A 20,651-nucleotide genomic window follows, 5' to 3' on the forward strand; every position below is an offset into this window, starting at 1 on the left:
TCTCAAAAAAAGTACAGCTGATGAAAAAGCTTATTTGTTTTTAATAAAAATAAATTGATTTCAATCGAATTCTGATGCTTATCATTTTAATTCATCGTTTAGAAAAATCAACAAAGTAGAGAAACGTGATGTACCGTTCCATTAATGCATAAAGTGCTGCTTTTCTTTGGAACTTATTGTACATATAGGAACAAATATTTAAGAACTGGAAGAAATAAGTTCGTTTTTATGTTAAAATGCCTTTCAACGAAAAAAGAGTACATTCCGCAAGATTTTACAAAAAGAACAGTACGCTCATTTCTCGATCGAAAAAGAGTACAAGTACTCTTAAAAGAGTACGTATGGTAACCCTAATCTAAAGCGGGCTGCCTGATATTGCCCGGTGTTTGTAAAATAAGGCGTGAAAAAGCACTATTTCCGGTTATCTTTTTAACATAGCCCTGCAGTATCACATTTTACAAACTTGAAATGTTAACAAAGTGATGTATTTTAATAAGACAAAAAACTTTGTGTAACATATTAATAAACTTGAAATTAACTGAAAAAAGTAATTATTATTAATTAAATGATTTTTAGAGGTTAAGTTTCTTATTAAGCCGAGAGCTCGGAGAATGATTATTTTAGAAACTTGACATCTGAAACAAACAGTGTTCGGCATCGCTAATTGAAAAATTAGCGGCGCTAATTAAATCGCTAACTCATTCAAATTTAGCGATCGCTAATAAAAACCGCTAAATCAGCTGAAAAAGTTATCGCTTCAAGTTTAAAGCGCTAATCGCTTATCGCTAATCGCTAACTGTTGACTAACAATAACGTAAACAGCATGACCAGAGAATGGATTATTGTGGCATTTCAATTCGTTTGCTCAAAAACTTTACAAATATGGTGGATTATTTATTGTGCCCAGTCTTTTTTTACCAGGTTTCACTTTTTTCAAACTTTTAAAAAAGGAATGCAAAATTCTTATGATAGGAGCATTGCCAAACGTGGATCTATGAAAACTAAATGAAATGAAAATCCAAATTCATTCTATGGCGATTTTATCTTATCTTTATTTTACCTGATATGAAATACCAGTGAAAAATTGTATTGTGAAAAGTAAATATCTCATCCGCTTCAAACAAGTTGTAGAAAGTGGATTTTTCCAGCACGATTCGTACATGTATTAAACGAGACTTGCCGGGTGGGATAGTGACGTTGAAATTTACAATAAAAAAAAACTTGGAAATTTGGAAAAGCCTTTGAAAATCCATCGATTAACCTAAAAGCACATTTCAACAAATCACCACATGTGGACGACCATGCTAAAGTCACGTAAAATATTGATCAAGTAGGCCGTGGACTGTACTTTTGCAGGCAAAAAAAAAACAGTATCGAAAAGTTGACCTTTTAGCTATGAATTACATAAAGGATGTTTAAAATAGTTTAATACTGTTTAACTATGTTTCTTGAATTCTTTTTCTAAGAGTGTTTAGAAAAGAAGTACTAAAAGAGAAAATAAAAGTAAATCTGTATGAGGCATTCCTGCCCTGAGACCATTCGAAGTGACCACTTTCACTTGAAGCGCATATTAGTGTAAGAATGATACCCGATGTCTCCTTAACTTGTCAAACGACAAAAAGTTTTCTTCTATCAGTAATAATTCGTGAATTTGAAACAAGTAAATGGAAGTTAGCGGTCTTCATTTAGCGGAACCAAAAAATAGCGGAACTTTTTAATTCGCTAGCTCGATCAAAATTTAGCGGCAACATTAAACCGCTAACAAAAAGTTATCGGACTAACTAGCGATTAGCGGATTAGCGTTTTTATGCCGAACACTGGAAACAAAGTACTAGAAAATTTGATTTTAAACAAGTTTGTCGAAGACATCAAAGAGCTTAAACCTATAACAGAGAAGTTAGAAATTTCATCTCACTTGTAGGGGGATTAATCAGAAAAATAATATTTTTTTTTATTATAGTACTAATTTTACTGACAAATTTCTCCGAAGACACCAATAAGCTAAAATGTGAACTAAAAAAGTTTAATTTTAAAAAAGAACACAAACACATACAGAATCTCAATGAAACTTGATGTTTCCTCGAAGAGATTCCTTTTTTCTAAACTCCAAGCGTACATCTTTCGAGTATATGATGGCTAGCATCTTACAAATGCTAAAACCACCAACCTACAGAAAGTGTACTCTATGTATGCCGTGACCGGGATTCGATCTCATACCCGCTGGCATAGAAGACTTGAAGGCTATCCTCTACGCCACGGGCTGCGGCGTTATAAGCAACGATCATGTTTTTCGCATTTTTGACCACTGTGCAACGGTTAAAAAGTTAGTGCAACTTCATAGTGTGCAATTTCATCATGGACACCCAACGTAGAGGGGGGGGGGGGATTACCCCGTGTTCACGTTTATCCCACTCAACCCTAATCGACATGGTTCACCAAAACATCTCCGTTTTTGATAAGATTTAATTTCATTAAGTTTATTTTTAGCTTCACCTGAAAGTTTGTGTGTAGTGGTGGATGCATTATTTTTCTCGAGAGCTCGAGTCACTACGCAAATGCTGGCACAGAAAATCATGGCATCTATGGAGTAGTGTAGGTTTAATCTCTTGTTAGACATAAACTTTGCACCAGTGTACAATTTGTACGTTCATAAATTTGAGCTATCTAAAAGATATGTATGTGACCTGAGATAGAGCAAATCGAACATAGTGGGCTTCAGGATTATTTTTATACTATAAAGCAAGCACGTGTGAAATTTTTCAAAAGTTCTATCGGTTGGATAAAAACTAATGCGAGGCATAAAATTTCATGCATGAATTCAAAACTGCAATTTTTCTAGAATTTTTTTACGGATGTTTCAGTATGAAATAATTTTTTAAAAAATCGGAGCTGGAATTGAACTTTTCGATACTGAAAACAGTATTAAAAGCACTTTTTACCGATACTGTTTTTCCCTTGCAAAAGTATAGACCGCGAACTACTTGATCTGAAACTTTCAGCACATTGGCATGGTCTTCCACAAGCAGTTCTATGTTGAAATGTATGGTTATTAATAGATTTTCAAGTAATATTTTGAATTTGCATAAAGATTTGCAAGTTGCAAATTTGTTTCTTCATCAAACGAAGGATTAACAAGTTTATCGCCAAGCGTCACCCACTACAGAATGTGTCAAACTTTGAAATGCCAAAACACCATATGGAGATATCCTTTCGGTTTGAAATTTTGGCTAGAGAACAGTAAGAGATTATTCAAGAAACCGAGATAATTTTGAACATCTACATCCGTATGATTGGTTTAACTTTCTAAATTTTTAAATATGTTGAAGTGGGTGACGCTTTGCAGCAAAAGTGTTAAGGGAACATAAGACAAGTATCTAAACAGAAAAAAAAAATCAGCAATATAAAAGTTTTAGAAGAATCAGGCTCGATTGAAGTAAGGAAAGTGGCATTTTCATTGAATTCATTCAGTTCTGAAATGGAACTTTCGATTCATGACGTAGTAGTCCATAGAACCATAAACTAACGAAAACCGTATCTCGTGTGAACACTTTGTGGCCCATAATTCATCCAATCCACCAATCAACAAGAAAATAAAAGAAATATTTAGTTTTTATACCCATATTTGTGATCGCATTTCTTTCATCATATTGCAGCAATGCAACGACAAAGCACATTATCGTCATTGAAATAGTAGGTCAATAGATTTGAAATTTTCAACAAATTGACTACTTTCATTGAAATGAATAATCAAGTTCGCCGAAGTACTTAAAATGTTTTGATTCCTGCCCAAAAGATGACGTTTCGATGTCCTAATACGGTTTGATTATCCTTTTACTTTCGAATGACCCAACTCTCCTTGTGATGTTTACTCCGATCCAACGGAAACTCAAACTAAAACTTTGGATCTTTAATTACCTATCCATCGTTTAAGCTGCTGAATGGATTCCATCAACATTGACGGATTTGCCTGCAGGCTTCGCAGCAGATTGTTTGTTGTATCAACAAAATCACCCTTATAACTAACGGTGGTTTATGCTGGAGGCAAACGGCAGCAATCTTCCCAATCATTCGATGGAAGTTGGTCGATGGGAAATAGAGTTGAAAATTCCTCAAACGTTTTTCTAAAAAAGGCTACTTCAGAGCATTGAAATTAAAATATAAACGATTCTATTGCCTAAAAAGATATAGGAGCTCCTTGGAGCCAAGCTTTAAAGTTGTTACGTTTGGCCATTTTCCATACATTTTTTTAAAATTTGTATTTGTTTCTCGAGAGTATGAAAATGAAACTATCAAATCTGAAAACAATAATATCAAATATAGTTTGAAATGTGGAGAATTGTTTGTCATTATTAACTCCAAATCGATCATTTTTGCATTTATACCCCTTTGTCTCTGAGGACCTCACATCTATCTAATTTATATCATTCTAATACATCTTTAATGCCGACCAATTGGAATAAGATTTGATTCTTCCAGACAAGAAGAATCAATGTTAAACGTATTTTTATCAACTTACAACCTATCAATTTTCTTCTATCCATTCTTTTTCGCCTGCATTTACCGTTGGAAACGATAAACCTTGGAAGAAGACCTTTGATTTCGACCTCCTCAACAATAACACCGAGTAGCGAGTAGTCAAGACGTTATCGTGATTAGCCTACACGTTGATTGGATTGCCACATTTTAACACCACAGCAGAGCATCGAAACACCCACAACCAAGCCAGGTCGAGTCAAGCAAATAACCTAGAAGTAAGAGAGAGAGAGTTGACCAAGAATTGGGTGTGCGGTTTTGTCGTTCGGTTTTGCCGCAAGCGTAGTTTTCCTTTTGGTTTCGGGATGTTTCCCAAAGGATAAGAACGACAACGACGACGGTGGCGAAAACTGTGGTTTATCGCTGATGTTGATGTTCTTCTAATTAGGTTTATCCTCCATTCCCCGCTGTTTCCACTTAAACCTCAAAGCGTCAACACTCATACATCGATTCACACAAATAAATGTTCCTAATATCACAAAGCGTTCCCTCGTCGTTTTCGTCGATATCAAAAGACCCAAACAGCTAATTGATGTGGTGCGGCGCGGCCTGGCCACAGAACACAGAACATCACATCGGAGCAAAAAAAAAACAGGGAAGCCAAAATCCAATAAAGACAATCCCCGCAGTTCTCTGAGTGTTGCGGTTTTGCGGTCACGCGATTCTGAATAAGCCATTTGCAATTCCGGTACCTCACTAGACTATACCTAAATGCACATAACCGTCCCCGTGGTTGTTCCGAGGAGTGGAGTGGATTTAAATGGCTTGCCTATTAAGGCTAGCTAGCAAGCTGGAGCCGGCTATAAATGAATGGAGATGGATTAAAGGGTGCGAACGATTAATGCCACTCTGCCGGGAGATGAACCACCACAGAAATGAATGGCCTGGGATTCGTTTTCAGTCCGCTGGGAAGGCTGTCTTTTGCTTCGAGTAATCATTCAAATCGAATCGAATCGGTGCTTGTAACGATGATAATAATGGTGTTAGGCGAACCATTAGACGCGAACTTTTTGTTGAAGTAACTTGGTTTGTGCAACACAAATTGTATAAAAACCGTTTCTTTGAGGAACTTTTGGTTTTATGGTATGTAGAGAGGCTTTGGTCACTTGAACAAAAAATAAACACCATCCAAATTCATTACTTTTATGAAAAAAAAATCATCACCGAAATTTAATCATTGTTACTACATTTTTCAGCCAAATTGGTGGAAAGTTATGCCCTTTGAAGAGAACATCTTAAGATTGTGAAATTTTTATAGACGGATAAAAAACTAGAAGAAACGAAAGATGGTGAAAATGAGCATGTAGAATTTGTTCGTTGGCACTGCAAGTTTGCGCATGTTAGGCGAACTACACTTAGCAAACTAATGTGTGGTGATATATACATAGATGCAACTCTATTTGTATCTACCACTTCTTAGTAGTTGGCTCGTCCTGAACAAAAATTTGGTATGTGATAGTAGGTAATGCTTCTACATAAATTCTACCCGCTCATTTTCGTCATCTTTTGTTTCTTCTAAGGAGTTAATCGAAAATTAACTATAAACATATTTGAGACTTCTACTTACAAACGCGCGCAACGGTGTTCACCTGAATGTAGCATCTTGATCTGTCAAGAGTGAATCAGCGCTTTGTTCACGTATGAAACATTCGTTTCTCCCGAAATGTCGCGAATTAAAAAAGAAGTTTAAATTCGTGTGTGGGACTCTTGGATGCGAGAGAAAGGCATCTCGATGAATGAAGTGGTGGAACGTTTCGTCATTCATCCGGCGAGCGTAAAATCCATCATCCACAAGTTCGGGGAACACTATACGTTCGATGATTTGCCAGGAAGAGGCAGAAAAACAGGACCATCTGACCCAAATCTGTACCGTAAGGTATTCAACCTCATCAACCGGAATCGATCGATATCCATAAGGGATTTGGCGAAAAAAGCTGGGACATCGATCGGAATGGTACAGCGGAACAACCTGTAGACATACAAGAAGCAGAAAGTGTCCAAACAAACGGCTGAACAAAAATCACGAGCCAAAACCAGAGCCCGGAAGCTGTTTTATCGGATTTTGCAGAAGCCAGATGCGTGCATTCTCATGGACGATGAAACTTATGCAAAAGAGGATTCCAGTAATGTGAGTGACCATGAGAAGTCGATTGAGGTGGAAAAATTTGGCCAGAAAGTGCTTGTGTGGCAGGCCATCTGCTCCTGCGGATTGAAGTCGGCGAGTTTCTTTACAAAAGAAACAAAAAAAGCCGATATTTACTAACAGAAGTGTTTGCAGAAAAGGTTGCTGCCACTATATAAGAAACATACGACTCCACCATTGTTCTGGCCGGATTTGGCGTCAGCCTACTACGCTAAATCCACTCTTAGATGATTTGAAAATAACGATGTAGAATTCGTTGAGAAAGATATTAACCCATCAAACTGCCCCCAGCTTCGCCCCATAGAACGATATTGGGCTTCGTCAAGACAGTTTTCAAGAAGGATGGTAAAGCCAAAAGGACCCTGGCGGTTTTCAAGAAAAATTGGCCTAGAAGTGTGATCAATCAGCTATACAAAACCTAATGAAACGCGTCAAGTCCAAAGTCTGAGAATATTACCAATAATTACTTTTTTACTTGTATTTCTTTATAAACTGTCAGAATAAGCTTTTTAAAACACTTCCGAACTGTTTCTTTGTTTGAATCATCAATAAAATCAATACAATGAAAAAAAAATGCGTTTATAACTTATTTTCGATACACTCCTTAACATTCTATCTGACTATACAAATGCACGGTTCAAAAAGTGGTCAACCTTAATTCACCGCACTTTTTCTAATCGTTCATATGAAAAAAAAACTTGAACACCTCTCATTTCGTAGGTGCGTGTAGAATGATGCTAGAAAGGAAGCCTAGATCTGGGCGAAATCAAAAGCCGGGAGCCGCATCGGCGAGAGTGACTCGCGCTTTCGCAAATTAGTTGAGAATATCGTCTACGACGGTGCAGGAAGCTAAAAAAAACCCGATTGAATACATTTAACAGTATAGTGGAGCATTTTTTACAAAGTATAAAATATCTTTGGATACATATGACACAATGATAGATTCCGTATGTCTAAATTGCTAATTTTTGTACAATCCGAAAGCTGGGACATTCCTCTTTCATTTGAACCCATTTTCGAAATAATCCATTGGGGGTCTAGAACAATTCATTTTTTTTTAAATTGTTAACCTTTTTAATGGTTAATGGTAAAAACGCTTGTCTTTCCTTTAACGTTAATACAGCTTTATATGTCAATAAAATGATCTAATAGGTAATTTCCCTGGCTACAACTCTGTAGAAGACATTAAAGTGATAAAAATAGAGAGTTGGAATGTCACAAACAGAGTGATTTTTATTTCATTTGAAAAATCTTCTCATCATTGATTGGACCAAGATTAGGAATAATATTCAACTAAGCTATTAATTGTAGAGATTTTAAATGTTCAGAATAGTATATTTACATTAAAAAATCAATCTTTACCATCAATTTGATCAGGACTTTCTGAAGTAAAGAGCATTTGTGGGGTTTTATTATGAAAAAAGAAATGTCTCTCGCTTTCCTTGAATATTCAGTTATTTCTATTTCGAACGAAATAAGTGTGAGGACTTAATGAACAAATATTTGGAACTAAGAAACAAATTAAACTTTTTCTTACGTTCAAGCCCAAATTTTAAATAAACCTCATGGACATCAAAAGGAAATATCTTTTTCGAATATCTTTAATCGTTTTTGATGATTTATGGAAGTTTTCATACTTTTCACTGTTAATCGATTGTTAAACCTTAGACACGGACACAAATGTGTCATATATTAAACCCAAAATAAATTTCAACCTTTTGTTCATGTTTGATTGCCTTAATTTGCGTTTATGAGGCATTTGTGTATGTAAAAGTATTGTCGAATTTGAGAACCTCGTCGTTCATTGTTTTTTTCGATCAAAAGAAAAAGAAGATTACAAAATATCAACACCAGCTTTGCGTTCAACAAGTTTAAGTGGTTGATTGGATGCAATGCTTTTATTCGAAAATGTTCTCTCAATTCACTTCAACTTGTCAGATTTCAAGTCATCAATCAGTTAATTCAAAATTTCAAGTCATCAGATTTTTTGCGAATTTTTCATATTGATTTCTAAAAGTTTTGCATTTGTTCAAATTAACGAAATATTTTTTTTTCAAATTTCCTCGATGAAATGAAAAAACGCATGTTTTATCTGGTAATATAGAACACTGCAAACATTTGTCTGTGTCATTTTTTACTTTTATGAAAACAGCAAAATATCATCATGTACTAAAAAAATTATAACAGTGCCTTAAAACGCTTATATTAATTATTTTAAATTTATCTGGTCAGATTACGCACAAATTCACGATGTTACATTTCTCAAAGTATAAAATGAGTTCCAAAATTTTCAAGTGAAGCATGTGCCATTTTTGAATAAGGCCGAAACAAATTGGAAATCCTTCTTTAGTCACTTGGAGTTAAAACATCACGAGGGCGAAGATAATAAAAATTAATTCATGTTATCAATAAACTGGTAAAAAATTGGATAAAAGCTTGCATGCGACAAATTTTTTTGCAACCTACAGTACCGTTCATAATTGTATAGAAATTGGAAGCAAGCGCACTGTCACTTCGACTTTGAACTTCCATAACATTTTACTCTGATGATATTTTTAGATCACATTTTTTGCGTTAGATAGATCAACTATCACACTATTATATCACAAAATTTGAGCTTTCTGGAGTTTGTGTGGCCCGAGAAACAGTAATTCTACGAAAATCGTACTTTTTGGACTCTTCTCATTTAAATTGCAATATCTCTGAAACTACGCTACATTTTTCATTGAAATTTTGCGCAGTGATTGTTGAAATATGAAGCTAGCATGTCTAAAAATTTCGAAAAGTTCTATCGATGCGATCAAAAGTTGCGCGAGGTGCAATATTTCAGGCATGAACCTAGAAATGCAATTTCTATAGAATTTTGGGCGATTCATGAAAACAATATCGTTTCCATCCAACAATCAGACAAAAAAAATGTCTGGCAAAAGCAATGAAGAAAAGAAAAAAAAAAGGAATAAATGATCCATTTGTGTTTTGAAATCAGAATCTCGCAATATTGTTTTGATTTTTTGGTTGAAATAGATTTACTGTTTGTTTGTAAACAGAGAATATGGTTTACCTATGAAAACATTCGTCCAAAATTCTATAGAAATCGCATTTCTAGGTTCATGCCTGAAATATTGCACCTCGCGTAACTTTTGATCTCATCGATAGAACTTTTCGAAATTTTCAGACATGCTAGCTTCATGTTTAAACAATCACTCTGCAAATGTTTAATAAAAAAGTGTAGCGTAGTTTCTGAGATATTGAAGTTTGGATGAGAAAAGTCCAAAAGTCTGATTTTCGTAGAACTACTGTATCTCAGGCCACACAAACTCCAGAAAGCTCAAATTTTGTGATATAATAGTGTGATAGTCTAACGCAAAAAATTTGATCAAAAAATATCATCAGCGTAAAAAGTTATGGAAGTTCAAAGTCAAACTGACAGGTCGCGTGCTTCCAATTTCTATACAATTATGAACGCTACTGTTATGTACAGTGCAACTCTATTTGTATCTACCACTTCTTAGTAGTTGGCTCGTCCTGAACAAAAATTTGGTATGTGACAGTACTGCATCTACATAAATTCTACCCGCTCATTTTCGACATCTTTTGTTTCTTCTAAGGAGTGTATCGAAAATCTTCTAATACAGTTCTCCCACAATCATTAGTCACTCAACGTATCCTTTCAACACAAAATGCTTGTTTTTTCGAGTGTTAGTTGACCAAAAATAAAACTTTGCATGAATTTCAGTCATTAAGTGCTTCCGCTTTGATTTCAAATGTGTTTTTATTTTCAGTTTTGTTACAAAATAACATAATTTACCGAAACAATCAGCGTTTTTCAAAACCACAATTATGGGTCAAAATTGTAGCCCGTAACAATTATTAGTTAAATTGCTCACAATTATTAGTCACATAGAAGTCCATGGCAACACCCGAATATCAACATAGAAATCATCGCGTTTCAGGAAAACATTCAGGGGCATTCTTTGATAGCATAAATTCAAGGGGCATTTGGGTTGAGCTATAAGGTTATATACGGACGATAGTATTGGCTGCTTGGTATTGTACTGCTTGGTGTGGGATATCGCAAGACGATCTTACTTCCGTAGCATAGATATATTACCAACATATCAGGATAGTCATCAGAACACCCCTCGTCAGTAAGCGACGCGTTACCATCTGTCATCCGCCACTGTCAGGTCAGAAGTTGCGTCTCTCGCACTTTTGCCGTCTCGCTCTATCATCGCCAGTCGAGTCCAAACAGGTTTCCCGAACGCACGCGCGGCGGCTCACTTCGCACGCATCGCCACCGGTTTCCGCTTTGACGACTAGCTTACTCGAGGTAAGAACCGAGTTTCCCCTGATCGCATCCTCTCTGCCGGGACCAGGCCGCACAATTGGCGCTCCTGCCAGGAGCTGTTACATCGACCAGTAACAGCGGAATTTTAAGAACCAATCATGGCCGAAAGAAGGTATAATTTTTTTTTCCGTATTCAGCAGCCATTTTTTTTTTCTATGCAACTCCACGCAAAAGCTATGCAGCAAAGTAGTGAAATACGCAGTTATCATTCATGGTTAATTTTTAAATCTTCGAATCACATTAAACTATAATAAAATCCAGTTCGATCAGCTAATGTGTTTGTCTGTTGTTGAATTATAGAGTCTTTAAGATCAGCTAATTTGGATCGATCCAAATAAATGATAAAATTTAGTTCCAAACTCAAAAGGAATCTTGTTTTGTAGCAGGGAGTTGAAATTAAAATCATTCAATCATAAAAATCCTAGTTTAAGAATAACAGATTTGAAGACAGAGGAGGAGGACACTTTGTTGAACACCAGAAAGATTCCAAATGACAGATGCTCCTGAGTTTAATATGCTGACCACATACTTCAGCAAGGTGGAATATCTTTTGATGACTATCATATTCAAACTAAAAATTTTCGTGCCTCATGAATGGGAGACTGATTGTTATCTTTGATAAGCAGCGGTGATAACACTTCAAAGTTCTATTGCTTATGGAGTTCCTTTGAATATTATCTGTTGAAGTGTCTCCATCGATACAAACCATACTTCTGTGTTTAAATTAAAGATGAGCTTAGTGATGGTATGAGCTGTTGGGCGCGACGAAGACCTCCGCCTATTAGAACATGAAAATTTAGAATGATGGCGCGATGCAGACTTCCGCCTGATATAATGCGAAATTTCATAGTTGGCGCGATGCAGACTTCCGCCTGAGAAAATTTGCCTTATTGATTCAGACTAGTGGCGCGATGCAGACTTCCGCCTGATATAATGCGATATTTTCAGAGATAGCGCGATGCAGACTTCCGCTTGAGAAAATAAACCAAATTGATTCAGACAAGTGGCGCGATGCAGACTTCCGCCTGACATAACGTAAAATTTTGAGTGATGGCGCGATGCAGACTTCCGCCTGATATGATGCGTGATATTCAGAGATGGCGCGATGCAGACTTCCGCCTGATATGATGCGTAATTTTCAGATATGGCGCGATGCAGACTTCCGCCTGAGAAAATAAGCTTAATTGATTGAAACTTATGGCGCGATGCAGACTTCCGCCTGATATAATAAATCTTGAACGATGGCGCGATGCAGACTTCCGCCTGATATAACGTAAAGTTTTGAGTGATGGCGCGCCTGAGAAAATCAGCCTAATTGATTGGGGCAATGGCGCGACGAAGACCTCCGGGTGACGCGATGCAGACTTTCACCTGCAAAAAAAATCGAGCAGTTGACTCAGCGGCGAGGACCTCCAGCTGATGGGATGTGAAATTGAGGCGATGGCACAGTGTGGACTTCCACCTGAATGATTTCGACTGCTGGCCCGACTAGAACCTTAACCGGTCAGAACAAGAATGGTTCAAGGTTGGCGGATGTAGACTCCCGCCTAAGTTGATTTAGGTTGTCTGGCATGAAGCTGGTACGAAGCGCACTTCCGCCTACGAAAGGAGTTAGTCTAAGTTTAGATTTGGGATAGAGTTGACAGGACGAATAAATTTTGTATGATAAAACTTGCATAGTTGATTTAGCTTTGCTCAGGCGATTATTATTTTTTTTTCTGCAGGTAGGATTGCATTTTTGCAAGACATGCCTTGGTGCACACTGCGTGCTAGAAAATGTTTATTTTGTCCGATGGATTCAACATGTATGATGCTCCCTTCGAACGACCTAGCTATGTCAAAGAGGAAAGACTATTCCCAACTCAAAAGCCGTAAAAAAAAACCTTGTTTCCCTCCAAGTCATTTTTTTTATCAGCACCAGTAGCGAGTTCTGTGATATTCCAGTCGACCGGGCCACATTAAGTACAGATTGGTCCAAAGATCAATTTAAAATTGCTTTGCTCAGATAACCTCACAAGTAATGTAAAACTATCCCGTGAGACTAAGAATTACTCTCTGATGAAACTTTTCCAGGATCGTGCATTCTTTTCTGTACAGCCTCAGAGAACTCGTGATCGAATTGTTCGAAACCTTTTGAAACGGTTACGCTTCTCTTTGCGATTCGGTGAACGATTTGTTGCTTACCTAATTGATCATTTGGCAAAAAAAAAACGATATGGCTAACAGATTTCAAGAACTGCTGCAAGATCGACAATTGGGATTGCCTCCTCAACAGAAACGCTATGCGTAACTGCAGCAACGGCAGCTATTTAATTATAGAATTTGACTAGAATTTTGCGCTGATCTTGAAGTTTCTTGTGCAACAAATCATTGCGCCTAATCATTTTTGTTAAAACTGCGTTCCATACCTGGATGAGGAATGTGGTTGTTCAGATTGTTCCTAAGTTGTTGATGGTTGCGGTTCCTGTCGTTTATTTGATGTTACGCGTTACTCCTTGGGTAGGTAACATTTTCACTTGCATCGTCCACTAAAATGGGATGCGCAATTTCACTATGTTGGATCTTGCTTATCAACGGCTTGAAATAACCCTGATGGGCGCCCGATTCATAGTGATCATATTGACCTAACGATTATGAGCAGCATTTGAACCGACGGACGAGGACGACGAAATTGTTGTTGGTGCGGCTGCAGCTGGTTGCAATCTCATCAATCTTTTCGATACTTCCGTACAAAACAAGAGCCGTAGTTGCTGTGATTTTCATTGTAGCCAGAGCGGGATGTCTGATAATGATCACCTTGGTTGTAACTGACCTGTCCAGTTTTAAAAGGTATTGGTACCAGCATCGAAACGATTCAACCAAACCTAAACTTTTTTTTACAAACGTATGTGTGCCAGAATTCCAGAATCAACCATCACAGGATTGAGAGCCAATCGAACGTTATGAATTGCTCGATACTGTTGATGTTAAGCCTAGAAGTTGTTCGCAGAATCCAGAACATTTGATCACGAAAACGTTCAGCTTAATTAGTGTTTCAGTAACCAATTTGAACGTTCCTTGGATTAAATAATTGAAACCAGAATTCAGATCGGAATTTAAATACGTCGTATTTTGCATGCAGTTTAAACCGACAACTGTGAAATCTGGAAGAAGGAAACACCCAATTAATTTATGATTCTTGATTGTAAAGTCAGCTTATAATGAAATTCCGTTTAGTTTCAGGAACAATACGAGTGACAGCACAGAGCTTATTGGAAGACTAACTACACAGTAACTAGCGTAATTTTCGAATAGATTCGTCAGAGTTTCTGCACTAGTGTTATCTTTGAAACAGCTACGAGAGGCATCCTCATTGATTGTAACAGATGTTGAGCCTTCTCGACACTTCAGCGGGTCTGGTGCACCTTCACTTGCAGCATCTCTCTTGCTATGGATAGTGTAGGTACGTTGTTTTTATCTTTTGCAGTTTTTCGCCCTTTACAACACATTTTTATATTTGTTCGGTACCGCTTTCTGAGGTTCAGCCAATTTGCTGCCTATTTCCGTGTTCTCCTGTGGCATAGGCTTGATTCGGGAGTGATTCCGTGTCTTTCTGTATTTCCCATGGAACGAGGGAGTATACATGATGCCAGCTGGTTTCACAAGTCCTACCGTTGGCCAAACGGCGCAGAAAATCTAGAAACGCTGCCTTCGAAGCCTGCACACACGCCTGAACTGCACACACGCCTGAACTGCACACACGCGAGAAAATTTTCCTGATTGTTAATTTTTGGATTTATTTTCCAAGTTTTGCAAAAAAAGGGCATAGTTTGGTTTGTTTACTTGTTTTGACACAACACACGCTTAAAAATAGATAATGATTGTTCATTAATTTTTGCATGACAAAGCTGGTGTAAACCAAGGTGTGTATATGAGGTGTAACGATATGTAAAATTCCCGATTCAGCCATTTTGGTTGTGCTACTGAGGAGTTCGTGGAGTTTGTTCACCAACAAAGCCCTCAGCAAACGATTGTAAAAACAAAAAAACGAGTTTGGCTCGTTGAAACCTAATCGTATGAGTCGTTTCAAATAAATCAGATACAAAAAAACCCTCAGCTCAAACAAATTTACCGATGTTTACAAACAAACTCACTGAACCTCACCGCGCTCTCCTCGCCTACTTACTGACAAAGTAAGAGAACCTTGTGATCTAATAACATTGGTGTAAACAGGTCTGAATTAAACATTTTATGTCAATATCAACAAATAGAAAGGACCTTAACTTTTTTGAACTATTTTTGATAGATATTTTTTATGAAAAGGGATGAATTGCAGAATACGTTTGTCACTTCAATATCAACTCAATAAACCGGCGAAGCTATTGAATATGGTGGTAAAGCACATCGACTCTTGGTCTTCTTATTTTCTCTTTCATTGCTCGTTCTCTTGTATATAGAAGCTTGCATGGCCTGGTTCACAGCCAGAGGGAGCCGCTACATAGTTGAGAAATAGTCCTAAAGGATCTTGTAGCAAATTGAACAAAATGATGCCAGTGAAACTGGAAATAACATTTATAAAATGTCATTAAAATAGAAAGTAGAAAACGCATCCGAAGAAAACTGCTAAATCAAACCATGAGCGACATTTTACAAAGTAGTGAAAAAATGGAAAGAAGATAGCTCATAGTGTACCGCAAAGAATTTTTTTTCTCGTTTTTTTGTAAGTAAGTAGGAGATGTGGGATATCGCAAGACGATCTTACTTCCGTAGCATAGATATATTACCAACATATCAGGATAGTCATCAGAACACCCCTCGTCAGTAAGCGACGCGTTACCATCTGTCATCCGCCACTGTCAGGTCAGAAATTGCGTCTCTCGCACTTTTGCCGTCTCGCTCTATCATCGCCAGTCGAGTCCAAACAGGTTTCCCGAACGCACGCGCGGCGGCTCACTTCGCACGCATCGCCACCGGTTTCCGCTTTGACGACTAGCTTACTCGAGGTAAGAACCGAGTTTCCCCTGATCGCATCCTCTCTGCCGGGACCAGGCCGCACACTTGGTAGATTAGAAAAGAGTAATTTCTAACTTCTAAACGAATGCAGAATCATTCACTATTACAAACAAGTAAAAGAATGAAATCGTTTAAGTGTGCGATACAGTAAGTTGTTATTTCGTTCAGATAAATGATGCGTTTAATTTCACATTCAAATATAAATCTACAAGAAAGTTGCAATTTCTCAGTACCCATGAAAAAGTTTTTCAATAACAATGCAATTAAAAAAATAAATCATTTTCCAAATATCAATGCACTTGGCAGCCCTGAACACCAAAAAAAATCAAAACACGAACATCTGTGTATCGCTTTTCCACAGGGCGAATTTATCGATATTAGTACCGGAAAATCGCGTTTATCGTGCGCCCTTCTAAAAAATCGATTCTGTTCTCCCATGGTTTGAGGTTAGGGCTGAGGCCTCCTGCTAAGGTGGTGTTCGTGTAGAACTGTCAATATATCCTAATAGCAACCAAGAAATGTTTTGCTTTGCTAGCAAAACAGTGACCCATGATTGTGGGAAATTTGGTAGATGTTGTAACAATTATGGGTCAATTTTATTTTGTCAATAATTTTGAAATTTCTCGTTTTATTCGCTCAGTTTTATTTGGAAAACGTAAACTTGTCCTTTTTGCTTATATGAGTCCTGTTTATTTTGTTGGGATTTTTCAAATACGCGCATAAGGGGCTTAACGGTTTAAGATGTTAACCTTATAACATTGGAAATTTTTGCGATTGATCAACAGATAATTATTAAAATACGACAAAAACTATTCAAATAGCAATTGTACTGTCATCAAGCGCACACATACTATTTAAAATGCATTTTGATGATATTAACGAAAAACTTAAAAATAGTAGTATGAAAAAATTTCTTTTAGTTTACTAGATATCAGCAGTTCAAATGACCGGTGACTTATAATTGTGTGTGACCCATGATTGTGGGGGGACTGTATATAAAGATGAGTTGGGCTATATATGTTTGTATATATATATGCACCTTATACAAATCCACACCGCTTAACCGATCAGCTTGAAATTTGGTACAGTGATGTAAACGGACATGAGAAAGGTCGAGGTAATAGTTTTGAGCCCCTCCCATCTAAGAAAAGGGACCCTCCCATACAACTTATGTTTTTATCCCTACGAACCAAAAGTCATGGCACCCATTAGTCAACCGATTTTCGTTTCCTTTGGTGAGATTGTTTTCACCATCACCATGGTCCAGGCATTAGAAACGACCATCCTAAGTTCACGTGTACTGGAAAGCAAATCAAAGCTTGCTGAGCATAAAAAAATTGAATGGAGAAATTTTGGCGGGTGTTTTTTCTTCTACTGTTCAAAGCACGTGGTACCGGTGCGAGTGTAAAGTATGGATAGATTAATTCAGGGGTGAGCAACCTTTTCAACCAATGGGCCATTTTAAATTTGAAATCTTGTCGGCGGGCCGCACTTAATGTTGATTAGCAGAGCTTCACGTCAATTTTATAACAACGATTCTGAAAAAGAGAATTCACGTGTTTAAAAACAGAAATTCAAATCGACTTTTTAAATACCCGATATTGAAAAGGAACATCACTACATCTTTGTCATTATTAAATTCTCTCAATTGTTAAGTAGTAGGTACTTTTGAGCGAACATTCGTTCTAACAACATTATTATTTAAACCAATGGTAATATTTGTCATCCGTTCCATTTAAAAATCTTCTGGAGTTTACCACAATGATAGCTAACAGTGTTAAAAAATATATATTCAAAGAAATCGCAGTCTTATAAGCGTTTGTCGTTAAATCGCTAATTGATTTTCTGTTATTCTTTTCCACAAGTAAAACTCGTCCTCAAAGCATAGATTTTTTTCCCTACAAACGGTGAAAACCCTGTTTTTAAATTGAAGTTCTGTATTGGATCATTGCATTGAGATGTTAAGGGGGGGGTAGGGTCTAACACTTTCAAAAAATCGATTTTTTTTATTTTTTTATTTTCTTATTGTAAAACATTTCAAGAATGTTGTGTCAAATTTTCAAGTCAATTGAAGCAAAACTGTAGAAGTTATAGGCCTTTATCTCCTCCTATCTAATACTGCAAGAAAGCAAGAGCAGAAACTTCAAACGCGTTTTTCTCGAAAGCACATTTTTAAAGTCCGTGGACATCGTCATTTGAAAACTACTTATCCGATTCTTTTCAAATTTGGAACATAGTTTCTACATATAAAATACCAGACCCCAACGTTTTTCTTTTTTGATTTTTTTTACTTTGGGGAGATTTTATAGGTGAAAAATGGCGGATTTTTAAGTGAAAAATCGTAGTTTTTACTTCAAACAGTCACAAAAATTTCATAAAAATATTTTTAAGTTAAATAAAAACGTTGGGGTCCAGAAAAACATCTATTAAAAATATTTTGCTCTGATTTTTTGAATTCAGATGATTCTGTGCTGAGATACAGTGTCCACCGCAAATCCTGTTTTCTAAAAGGCATCCTCGAAAATGCTCCGTCACCGGCTCATTTTTCAATATTTTTCTACGAAAAAATTACTAAATGTTCTTTTTGCAATGCTTTGTATAATGCAAAAAATTTGAATACATTTGTTTAAACGATAGCTCTAGAAAAAAATCGTGAAAATGGTGTTTTTTTATACCCGTTAGACCCTACCCCCCCCTTAAGGAAGGTTGTAGAAATAACAGAAAACTGTTCAATCACATATTTTTAAACAAATATCTTCAAAACTACATTCTTGATTCTATACCTTTTATTCATTTTTTTTTAATTTTTAATCTTATTTAGATATCATTGGGATAGGATTTCTAAAGATATAATATGACTTCGGTAATGTGGAATGCCAATTATATGTGAAATAACTCAATTTATCGATGTTTGATTTAAATTTTAAATAAAATTTCTGGAAAAGCATCACAGATTATTGTTAAAAACCTTTTGGGTAGAATCACAGAATTTTAGATATCTATTGTTTTTACCAAGAACAAATAATTTTTGTTGGTAACTTTGATGCCGGCTGATTCATGTTGATAAATAGAAACCAAAAATCGTTCACCCAGGCTTTATTTATCAAACTTTCTCAATTTATGTCAATATTCAGAAATAAAAAATAATGCACAAAGTTTTGGTTTAAATTTTTTAGTTAGTATGTGAAGCCTTTTTACCGAATTGGATAGAACAAATGTTATAAAAATTATCTGCTGAACGTGTTTTTACACATATAACTTTATTTTTGCTTGAATAAAAAATAAAGACTTCACTAACGCGCTTCGAAATTCCTTTGATATTCAGCTGCTGTTCCGACTCACTTTAATGTATTTTGCTTAGGATGTGTTAGGAGTTAAATTAATGAGAAAAATGTATTTTTTTTAAAATATTTCAATATTACGTTACGCAAATAAACAATATTGCATTTATAGTTTTGAACAGAACACAATAAATGCTTAAAATGCCAAAAAAAGAAAACAACATGATGATTGTGAAGAAAATGCAGATAAGTTAAGGTTGCTAGATTTTTATTTCTCACGTATTCGGGCCGTACAAACCGGGCAATTTTCTATAAAATCCTGACAAAATCCGGGCTTTTAATTCCTTAATTGACGACCAAAAATCCGGGCAAATTTTGTCAAAACACATAAATTACTCAACAAATATCCAAATAAAAGAAATTGAAAAAAATTTGTTTACATCAAAATTCATAAACGGATTTAAATTCTTATTTTAAGATTCGAAAAATCTGCTTAAAAAATTTGTTTCGGTGGCTAAATATAATATAATAATAATTTTAACAACACATTTTTTTTATTTGCCAAATAAAGGGAAAAAATCCGGGCAAAATCCGGATATTTTTTAATGAAATCCGGGCAACCGGGCAGGGCCGCACTGTTCCCAAATATTGTATCAAATATCCAGGCAAACCCAGATAAAACCAGATTGCCCGGCAACCTTAAGATAAGTGCATATTTGATCAAGTCATGTAAATTTTCCTAACAATGCATTGTTGAGAAAATTTAATGCATTAAAATTTGAAAAAAGCTTCGCGGGCCGCACAAAACGGTCTCGCGGGGCACATGCGGCCCGCGGGCCGCGCGTTGCTCACCCCTGGATTAATTCATGTTCATTATGGATTGACTTCTTCAGTTGAATAAATATTCGGACTGAAAACTAATGTTCCAGCTTTTAGGAACCATCCATTTTCATATTTTCGGAACTCCTCATAGAGAAACAATTAATAAAAAATGAGGGTTGTAAGTTCAAGGCTGCGATCTCAACACTTTGATTGCCGCGTAGGAATTTAATTTACAATAGGAATTAGACAATTAAACGTTCATTTTATGCAAAAAATCAAAAACCAAATCCAACGCACGAGACTTTAAGTAATTTAATCTGAAGTTTTTAGTTTTGTACAATCCAATTTCATTTGTAAATTTTTAAATTTTAATTATTATTGATCATCAATGTGTTCAATTCTACCATCTAATTATAAGAAAACTTAAAAAGCACATTTAAACATGCAGAGGTTTTAGCGGAAATCTATTTAGAAATTTATAAGTACAAAATAAAACTTAAATGGGTATTCCATTCAACGGAGAGATCTTGGA

At 36.2% G+C, this 20,651-nt stretch overlaps 2 protein-coding genes across 14 annotated transcripts in view; one reads left to right on the forward strand and one right to left on the reverse strand.

Moving 5' to 3' along the window:
* Window positions 1–20,651, reverse strand: part of LOC129757026 (glucose transporter type 1) — an 875,183-nt gene that overhangs the window by 611,449 nt on the left and 243,083 nt on the right. The gene's annotated exons all lie outside the window — the stretch shown is intronic.
* Window positions 1–20,651, forward strand: part of LOC129757024 (uncharacterized) — a 259,813-nt gene that overhangs the window by 140,166 nt on the left and 98,996 nt on the right. The window contains exon 12 of one of the 2 annotated variants that reach the window (XM_055754110.1): window positions 4,587–4,972. The exons of the other annotated variant lie outside the window; for it this stretch is intronic. Within the exon in view, the coding sequence (XP_055610085.1) occupies window positions 4,587–4,597 (11 nt within the window). The 3' untranslated portion in view covers window positions 4,598–4,972. Of the gene's footprint in view, window positions 1–4,586; window positions 4,973–20,651 lie in introns of those variants that run through there. 2 annotated transcript variants of the gene reach the window in all.

The sequence above is a fragment of the Uranotaenia lowii genome, chromosome 3 (assembly GCF_029784155.1).
Source record: "Uranotaenia lowii strain MFRU-FL chromosome 3, ASM2978415v1, whole genome shotgun sequence".
Taxonomy (NCBI): Eukaryota; Metazoa; Arthropoda; class Insecta; order Diptera; family Culicidae; genus Uranotaenia; species Uranotaenia lowii.